Source organism: Mesoplodon mirus (genome assembly GCF_964341445.2).
Source record: "Mesoplodon mirus genome assembly, chromosome: 3".
Classification (NCBI taxonomy): Eukaryota; Metazoa; Chordata; class Mammalia; order Artiodactyla; family Ziphiidae; genus Mesoplodon; species Mesoplodon mirus.
Window position 1 is genome coordinate 173,414,890 of NC_138978.1, and position 10,209 is coordinate 173,425,098.

The following is a 10,209-nucleotide window of genomic DNA, read 5'->3' on the forward strand; positions in this document are numbered from 1 at the left end:
TATTCTGGTGCCCGAGCTTAATGAAGTTGCCTCCACAACCTGAAATATTTAAAAAGCTAATTACATACATGTATATGCATATTTAATCACCAAAAACAAAGGACACATACTTAAATTTAGAATTTGTACAGAGGAAGGCAGCAACACAGAATCCCAGTTGTGCACAGCTACAGGAGCCCTCGTGATCACTGAATCCAGCCATGAATGTCTTCTCCAGCAGCTGATTAGAGGCTACCGAGCCCCTGGTTGGGCATCTCCAGAGGTGGAAACTCTGCCTCAAGCACGATGCACTTCACAAACAGTGAAGTGGATTGAAGAGATGGGCTGGTGGGACCCGAGCTGTGTCCCACAGCTGTGCTGTGTCTCATCCAGGAGGCCAAAGTTCACGAACTGGTTCGAATTGCCTATGACAGGCCTCGGGGTCATCCCATGTCCAAGAAGAAGAAACCCCAGGACTTTGATTTCACCCAGCAGAAACTGACCGACAAGAGCCTGGGGTTCCAGATGCTACAGAAGATGGGCTGGAAGGAGGGCCACGGCCTGGGCTCCTCTGGGAAGCGCATCAGGGAGCCCGTCAGCGTGGGAACTGCCTCGGAAGGGGAGGGGTTGGGTGCCCACAGGCAGGAGCACAAAGACACATTTGACGTGTTCCGTCAGAGGACGATGCAGATGTACAGACACAAACGGGCCAACAAATAGTTCCAGGGTCTCTTCCATGAGGACGACAGGCATCCGGAAAGCGCTAACTCACCACTTTGGGTGCTTACTGTCTCTGCCTTGTTTCCATCACTGGAAATCATATAGAGAAATTTAGCGTTTTTGGTCCTTGGTAAAACCTGTGGCATAAACTGTGCCACCACGGAAGTCCCTTAACTTTACCTTGACAATGTATAGGTATTATCTACTTTCCTACTCCATAATGAACTGTAAAATCGTCCATGGAAATTTATAGATTACTTCTGGTTTCTTACTCCATAGGGAATTATAAAATTATCCAACGGATGCTATTGAGTTCAAAAGAGGAGTTCAAGAAAACTGTGGAAAACTAGTGAATGGAATGATCACTGGGTTCTTTTTTTTGAGTGCACTGTTCTTTATATTACAAAATTTTTAAAGGTTTATTGCTTTAAAGACATATGCCTTTGTAATAGATTTAGATCTTAGAAAAATTATATTTGAAAAACACATGCATTCCATTTTTCCTAAAGAGCGTTTATTATAAAAAAATCTATCTAGTGCTGTACTGTGTCATGTATGCTATATGTACTTTCTCTGTTTTTACCACAAAATGATTTGACCATGTTTATGAGGAAATCACTGTACTTAGAATAAGATACCGTTACAACCACAAGTCAAATTATGCCAAGGTTGACCTCACACACTGTTCCAGAATATTATCCTATGCATAAATGCTCCACCATGTTCTGTTTATTATAAGTAAAATCATCTTCAAATATCTTTGACATTAAGGACAAACATATTAGTATCGGATATTATGTAGCATGAGACACTTACATTTCAATTTAGACGATTCAAATTCCATGAGAAGAATGGTCACTTATTACTGTTTTAATAATAGTAAAAGGAAAATATCTTTTGATAACATTTCCACTCTCTTTGATGTGGAAAGATATTAGGTGTGTGAGTACAAATATGGCCATTTTGTCTCGGTCATTTATTAAATTATGTATACTATTGTTGCTATATATGAAGTAGATATTCAAATACAGAAGCAGAATTAAAGGATCCAGGCCGACATAAAGAGCTGACAGAAACCATACATGTGAAAGAAAATACAGAAACCTGGAAACGCTGAAATCTAAAAAGAACCCATATTTAAGAAATTTTTGCCTACGCATATGTCAAAGACTGTTACGTCCAATTTTCTGCTGGTTTCATAGCTATTTAGAAGGTTGGTGCTTCATTAAGGTACAGCCATGTGGATCCCATCCATGTTATTTCATTTACTGTCCTTAGAATAAGATGTACTTTATTATAATCACCACTCCCCTTTAATTAATTTAATTAGTCTTACATTGTAAATGAGCTTGTTTCCTCAAATTTTAGGTAGATACAATTACTCAGTCTTTGAGCATAGCATATGATTCAGTTTTTTAAAAACTGTAGATGATTTACAATGTTGTGTTAGTTTCAGTTGTACAGCAAAGTGATTCAGTTATACATGTATGTATTCTTTTTCAGATTCTTTTCATTATAGGTTGTTATAAGATAGTCACTATAGTTCCCTATCCTATACAGTAAGTCCTTGTTGTTTATCTATCTTATATATAGTAGTGTGTATCTGTTAAACCCAAACTCCTAATTTTATCCCTCCCTTCTCCCCCTTTCCCCTTTGGTAACCATAAGTTTGTCTTCTATGTCTGAGTCTGTTTCTGTTTTGTAAATAAGTTCATTTGTATCACTTTTTTAGATTCCACATATAAGTAATACCATGTATTTGTCTTTGATTACTTCACTTCATATGATAATCTCTACATCCATCCATATTGCTGCAAATGGCATTATTTCATTCATTTTTATGGCTAAGTAATATTCCATTATATATAATGAATATGTATATTAATATATATATATATTCCACATGCTACTGACCACACATCCCCCCAGCTGATGGAGGAAGGCAGTGGTGGCAGAGGTTCCCAGGGTCACTAAACCGGCAACTCCCTCAGCCTTGACTGCTCCCAGCTCAGGGGCCTATTCTCAACCCTGTCTCTAAAATTCCTGTCAAACCAGAAGCTGGAAGACCAGAGGCTTCCTCAGGCATGGCAGGCTTCACTACAGCATGGGTTCCTCCCCACTCAGGAGACAGGTATTTAGAGCAGGTTATCTGCCCCATAAGTTCACACATATTGAAAGTGGGGCTCATCACACACACACACACGGCACTTGCAGAAACATATGGCAACATATGACCCTACACAGAATGACATGCTCAGGGATGGTGACACTCTGGGGGAGTGGGGTGTTAGGAGCTGACAGAGGGGCCACCTGGTCCCACGTTAGCAACACCTCTCCCCCAAAATGAGCCTTGTGATGCTCTGTTACCAGTCTTCACTGGCACCCCAGACACTCGGGTTAGACCACTTCTGACTCACCTGTTCAACCTCCCACAAGGACAGGAGAAAACCGAAAGCCACCGCTCTTCCTACTCATGCAAGCACCAAAGAACTTACCCTGCCAAGGTGGAAAAATGAACAGAGCTACGTGGAAGAAGAAAATTGTGGTAGTGGGATTGGACTGGATTCAATCCAGTGCTTGCCTGAGCATTACTTGGCATCAACAGAGACATTTTAAAAGATTCACCCGTATTTTTTGTTTGTTTGTTTGTTTGCGGTACGCGGGCCTCCCACTGTTGTGGCCTCTCCCGTTGCGGAGCACAGGCTCCGGACGCGCAGGCTCAGCGGCCATGGCTCACGGGCCCAGCCGCTCCGCGGCATGTGGGATCTTCCCGGACCGGGACACGAACCCGTGTCCCCTGCATCGGCAGGCGGACCCTCAACCACTGCGCCACCAGGGAAGCCCTCACCCCCTTTTTTTTTTTTTTTTTTTACAGGATAAGCCACAGGTTAAGTATCAATTTGACACGGCCTTGGTATTTAGAGCACAAAATAGTCTCAACAGGACGGTGAGATGCCAGCTCTTGTAAACATTAAAATCACTCGTGATTGGAAGCAGTTGTGGTTTCTGCTTCAAAAAGGAAAGTAACACGTTGGTTCTACATGTCTCTCAAGCTGACTCCCATCCAAATGTCACCCTATTTGCCAAAATGAGGGAGGGGGCGATAACTTTTCATCTACGTGGTTGCAAGTTCTTTCACAAGCGTGCTTAGTCACAGGCCAAAGGAAGCTGTTGCTCCACTTCCAACTGGATCCAGTGAAAGCTAAACACTTCTTGTGCCAATTAGTGAAAATCAACTCCACTGATGTAAAATAACTCCTTAAATTCATGGTTTCTGGAAACTGTGCTAGCGCACTTTTTGGAAATTAGAGTAGCTGGAATAGCACCTGGATAGAACCTGTAGGCAAAGAGCTCACAGGCTGTCTGACTGGCAGTTATGCACAAGGGTCCCTTTGACTCTGGGATGTGGAGAGAAGAGGGGCTCTTGCCAAAAGAAGAAAAGCAGAGAACTGTTCAGGGAAACAGGGTTGGTAACAGGAAGAAAGTGAGAAAGGAACATTGCCTCATTCCTGTGCTTTCAAACCAGGTACAATTCAGACCCTCCTTGTCCCTGCAATCTTGTAGAGAAAACATAAAGCCTGTACTTTCAGAAAGAAGCCCATAGAAACTGAATTGAAGATTGAAGGTGGATTTATGAAGACCAGGTATCGATCACAAAACTCATCAAGAGGCCATCTGTGACTAGACATCACCAGGCAAGTTTTATAATTCCCCAGTTTCATATGTAGGAGAAACAGAACTAATCATATTTTTATTTTTTTCATTAAAAGGATAACAATTTTTTAAACATCTTTATTGGAGTATAATTGCTTTACAGTGTTGTGTTAGTTTCTGCTGTATAACAAAGTGAATCAGCTACATGCATACATGTATCCCCATATCCCCTCCCTCTTGCGTCTCCCTCCCACCCTCCCTATCCCACCCCTCTAGGTGGTTGCAAAGCACCGAGCTGATCTCCCTGTGCTATGCAGCTGCTTCCCACTAGCTAAAAGGATAACAATTTTTTAAAGCACTCACTTCTGGTGACGTCTGACTGTTTTTATAATTGAATGTGAAGAGACTTTAAGGCCACCAAGTCCAATATCCCACACAAAACAGAAATTTCACCAGCATCCTCCAGCCTTGCCAGCCTCAAAACCATGGGAAATGCGAGACAATCAAGTCAGTACCAACATTTTCAAGGAGGCCCTGAGCTAATAAGTAAAAACTGAGCCAAAAACAACCCTGAGAGTGAATTCAGCTGGACACAAAATGCTTCCTGGTAGTTGGGGACTCATGAAGTGCCACACAATGATGTACACAAACAGGAATCTCATACTCAGAGAGAGGAAACTGACAGCAGTGTTTTAGAACAAGACAGAAGCACCTAGTCTTTCTAAAATAGATTCTACATGCCTGAGCTTACAACTATTTAAAGCCCTTCATTGTGTCCAACACAGGCATTCACTATTTTAGGTAAAAACTAACTCAGCATTTTATGTTTTCAATCTGTACTACATCATTCACTCTTGAGTGTCTGTCCACCACTTCATGATGATTTTCTAAATCAAAATATCTGCATCATCCCCGCTGTCCCCACAAGAGTCCACAGGAAGAGAAAACATCACCCTCTTGAACCCCAGCTGCTCTAAAACCTTATTGACAGTCCATGCAACATAAAGCTTTAGATAAGCATGACTGTCAACCACATAAGTTTTCTTAGGCCCAGTGTGAGGTTTGGCTTGTGAGTTCATACAAGAAGCCAGATATCAAAAACGAGGAACTCATGAAATTATTACCGAGGCTTGACCAATTAATAAAGGCAAGAGATTTAAAAGAAGCCACAGGCTGTTTTGAAATGTCAAAAAAAGTTAAAACTCCAATTCCTATAACACTCAATGTCTGTAGTGTTGCTTCTTCAAGGTGAAGATTCAGAGAGCAACTTTTAGGGTTCCGAGATTTCATGGTGGGCGTGGAGGTATCAGGGTCACACAAAAGTCAGAATAGGGCTTCCCTGGTGGCACAGTGGTTGAGAGTCCGCCTGCCGATGCAGGGGACACGGGTTCGTGTCCCGGTCCGGGAGGATCCCTCATGCCGCGGAGCGGCTGGGCCCGTGAGCCATGGCCGCTGAGCCTGCGCGTCCGGAGCCTGTGCTCCGCAACGGGAGAGGCCACAGCAGTGAGAGGCCCGCGTACCGCAAAAAAAAAAAAAAAAGTCAGAATAAAATCAGCAACCACAAAAGCGGGTGAAAGCAGCATGCTGAGATAGCCACTTGAGACACTGATCAGAGGAAAAACTTAGGTTCCAACTTGAAAGAAGCCATATTATCTTGTGCAAGAGCTTCATTTTACAGATGAGGAAACTGAGGCCCACGGAATACGCCAAAACATAAAGAGAAATATTATTTTATCATTCACGGAGGAAAAAAAATAACAAAGCTCTAAGCACTAGAAATAGGAAATAAACATCCTGTGTGGCTCTAGAACATAGGGCATTAATGCCCAAGTTTCAGCTCGACCAACCTTTCTAAAAAAACAAACAAGAGTGCAGGCGGCCTCATGAGGTCCTGGGCGTCTACGGAGTCTACGTGAAGTGTGTGCACAGAGAAACAAGATGTGGTCCCAGCCGTCCAGGAGTCCACGGTTTTCCTGGGGGTAGTTTACAGCAACAGTGCGCCCAAGGTCGGGTACGAGTGTCACACCCGACAACGTAAACTGGGCAGGAACGCAGCGGGGAGCACCCAGGCGCGGCCACCAGCCCCGCCTCGCGGTGGGCAGCGAGGAGGTGCGGTCACCCAGGCCCCCGGCAGACGATCTACCCTACGAGGACTCCCTCCGCCAAGTTCTCAGAGGCCCCAGCCTAGCTCGGCCCTAAAGCCCTTTCCCTGGCCTGCAGGGATGGGGCGGCCGAGCGGGAATATCCGCCCTCCCCTTCGCAGATGTTTCTAGGTTTTGCTCCAGCTCGGCCCTCCCTTTGTGGGGGGATGGGACGCGGAAGGCTAAAGGGTGCAGGACAAAAAAGTAAACAGGTGCCGACTGCCCTGTGCAGTGTCTGGGCCCTGGTACCTGGGGTGGGGAGTGGGGGGAGCGCGGGGGTCCGGAGCTCTGGAGAGGAGGGGGAAGGAGCAGGGGCAGAACTGCTTTCCATGAAATCCTGGAAGTCCTGCTTGCCTTTCCTACCAGCCAGCAACAGGCGCCGGCGGAGCTGGGGGCGGGGCTCCGGTGTCACCCGGCGCGCTCCCAGGCCCCCCGCAGACCCTCCACCGAGGCGGGGGCGCAGCAGCCTCGGGGCGGAGAGGGCGCGGCCAGGCGGCTGGGCGCCGCGGCGCACTCACCTCGGACAGGCCGCCCCGGTCCTCGGTGTCCTGCCCGCTCAGCACCTTCTTTAGCTTGTCCATGGCGGGCCCGATCCACCCCGGCTCCAGCCCCCGGCCGGCCGCCTGTTGCTCTGGCTGAGTCGCGGGCTCTTCCGAGTGCTCGGCCCCCGCCGCCGCCAACCACGGCGCGCCCCGCCCAGGTACCTGCCCACCTGGCGGCTGCCTGCGCAGGCGCCTGGCGATCCCCGCGCCCGCCTCTAGCCTGCGCCCAGCCCGCGTTTAAGGGCTGGTTTTGGTCCGGGAAGGAGGGGCGGGCAGGAAGAGGTGGGTTTAAGGTCGACCGAGCGTGGCTAAACCTCAGTTCTGCGTCGGGCGCCGCGTTCCACACCTAAGCAGGCTCCCCTCCCTCCCGGGGCCCTCGTAGGTTCAGTCGACAAACGCGGAGTCCCTAGCACATGCGAGGCACTGCAGAAACAAAGACGGTGAAGCCTGGACCCCCCCTCCCCGTACCCTACACTCCCTCTGGTGTGGTTGCAGACTTGTAAACAAATGCTTTGGGGAATCCGCGTTCTGATTGTAGTTATACTGGAAACAACTGTTTAAAAATCACTTGAGGCCAACTGGAGCAAATTCAATCTATAACAAGCTTTGTGGAAACGTTAACAAGAAAAACACTATTGTAGTTCCAACTGAAAATGCATTGAGAGGAATGATTTGGGCAAAAACTTGAGAAACGGGTAGAACTTGGATGAGGGAGTGGGGAAAGGTATACCAGATCGTTTTGTGTTTCTTGGATGGTTTGTTTTACTGACCTCAAACTGGACTCCAGCGCTAATGATTCTATGTTGGAGAATCCATGTAACCCCCAGGATGGTGCCAGAGACAGGACGTGGGCTCACATCTCAAACTGCTAGCTGGAGAATGTCTGGAAAACTAACTTGGAGATTAAATAGGCTTAGGAAAAACAAATCCAAGAGAGGTTACCAGGAGCAACCACTAGAGAATCTTCCTGCACCCTCCTGCACCCCATACACACACACACACACACACACACACACACACACACACATGCGCGCGCGCACAGGAGAATATTTATGAAAGAGTAGTAGGAATGCTGTGTCTGAATGGAGAGAATTTAGATGTTACCAAGAACTTGAAAGAAAGTATTAGAAATCGACCAAGCAAAGGGATTTGCAAAGGACCCTATACAAGTCAGTCAGATGGCTGTAATTACACCCCTATGTGATTTCATCTTTATGGAAGGCAAATATGCTATGCTTTATAATTTTAGTTCACACCTGAAATCTTGAATAACAAATGCCGGTGCTCTTGCCTGGATGCTCTTTACCCTCTTGTTTCACTCAAGTAAATTCCTACACATCTTTCAAGACTCTTGAAATATCAGCACAGAGTGGAAAGTCCATCCATAGTGGAGTTAGGAAGATCTGGGAGTTACAACTCTAACACCACCACATACTAGATGTGTGGTATTGAGTTACTTAACCTTTCTGGTCCTCAATTTTCTCATCTGTAAAATGGACATAAATGACTACCTCTGAAAGTTATTGTGGGAAGTAAACATGACAGTATATGTAGAGAGCCTGGAACATGGCAGGCATTCAGTTAGCAACTAATGGAAGCTAGTATTACTCTGCCATATCCTCTGAAGCCTTCTCTAAGCCAACCCACACTGACGTTGCAGTTGCTCTTTCCTCTGTGTTCCCAAAGCACCTTAAACACACCTGTAGGTACTCACCTCACAGTGTTACCTTTATTCATGGTCGTCTGTCTCCTCTACATTGTGAGACCCTCACAGTGTCATTCAGTTCTTTACTCCCTGAGCCCAGAAAAACACCCACAAAACAGGTGCTCAGAAAATCCACATTGAGTGAGTGAATGAATGAATGAGAAACTGTCTGTCTTTTGCAATTCAGTGAATTGTAACAGCCAGATTGGCAGATAGGGCAACACTTAAATGACTATGCTACCCAAGTCAGCTGGGAAAGCCTATTTTTGTCAGCAAAGTGAGAACACTGGGCCGCCCTCCACCTCCACCTCCACTCTGCATTCCTCACAGAAAATGAGATTTTGATCAGAAAGATCACATACCTGTAATCTCACCCCATGCCTAAAATCAGTATTTCTCTTAGGGCTGGGTAGGGATAGACTCTGCTCTTGGCCCATGCTTGCAGGGGGGCCTGCAAATCACAAACACACACAAATGCGTTAAAGAACACACAACTCTTTGGTTACTTGGGATCTGATGCTCAGCACTGCGACGCCCCCTCTCATGGATAACACTGCTCAGGCCCCAGGGAACTGCTTCTTCATGTTTCCTGCCCAATGTCCTTGACACAAAAGGTGACAACATCTGAATGCTCTGAAACTCGTGGGTTGTGCCACTGCCTGTGCACACAGAGACTGCTTCAGAGCCAGTAGGATACAAAACAATGCAAGAGCTTAGGTAACAGAAAAAAGGCAAGTGCACTTGTCAGAACCCCCCACTAAGATGCCTTGGATGCAATAGATTCTCGTATAAGAATACACCACCTCCCAGTAGCACCAAGTATACATTTTCTTGTTTCTCTACATGCTCTAATTTAAGATCCCAAAGGTACTCACAAATTAATGCAGTATTTGCAACAGTTCACATGGAGGCTGATGAGTATTTTGCAGAATTAAACACTTCATATTACTCTTAAATGTATACATGTAGGTTTAGGCATAACGTACGTGAAACGTGACACTGACTTGACACTGAACACTAGAATCATCAGTAGCCTTTGATAAAAATATTTAATAAGATTTTATTGCATTTTCAAAAAGTCAAGTAAAGGGCTTTCCTGGTGGTGCAGTGGTTGAGAGTCCGCCTGCCAATGCAGGAGACACGAGTTTGTGCCCCGGTCCGGGAAGATCCCATATGCCGCTGAGCTTGCGCGTCTGGAGCCTGTGCTCCCCAACGGAAGAGGCCACAACAGTGAGAGGCCCGCGTACCAAAAAAAAAAAGAAGAAACAAAAAGTCAAGTAAAAAGTTTCAACTTTATTTAAATACTTGGTTTAATTTTTAACATTTGTTAATTATAAATTATATTTCTTCCCTTTAACTTTTGATTTTGAATATTTTAGAAAAATAATTCTTGAAAACATAAAAAGTGACAATTTTATTTGAAAATTGAATTTATGTTGTCATGATAATATATTCCAATTTTGTAATA

The 10,209-nt window shown here is 45.5% G+C and overlaps 1 protein-coding gene across 1 annotated transcript in view; it reads right to left on the bottom strand.

Moving 5' to 3' along the window:
- Window positions 1–7,305, bottom strand: part of SFT2D2 (SFT2 domain containing 2) — a 20,606-nt gene extending 13,301 nt beyond the window's left edge. The window contains exons 1-2 of the mRNA XM_082612267.1: window positions 7,013–7,305; window positions 4–39 (exon numbers count right to left, since the gene is read on the bottom strand). Coding sequence (XP_082468393.1) covers window positions 4–39; window positions 7,013–7,075 — 99 coding nt within the window. The 5' untranslated portion in view covers window positions 7,076–7,305. The remainder of the gene's footprint in view (window positions 1–3; window positions 40–7,012) is intronic.
- Between the last annotated feature and the right edge of the window lie 2,904 nt (window positions 7,306–10,209).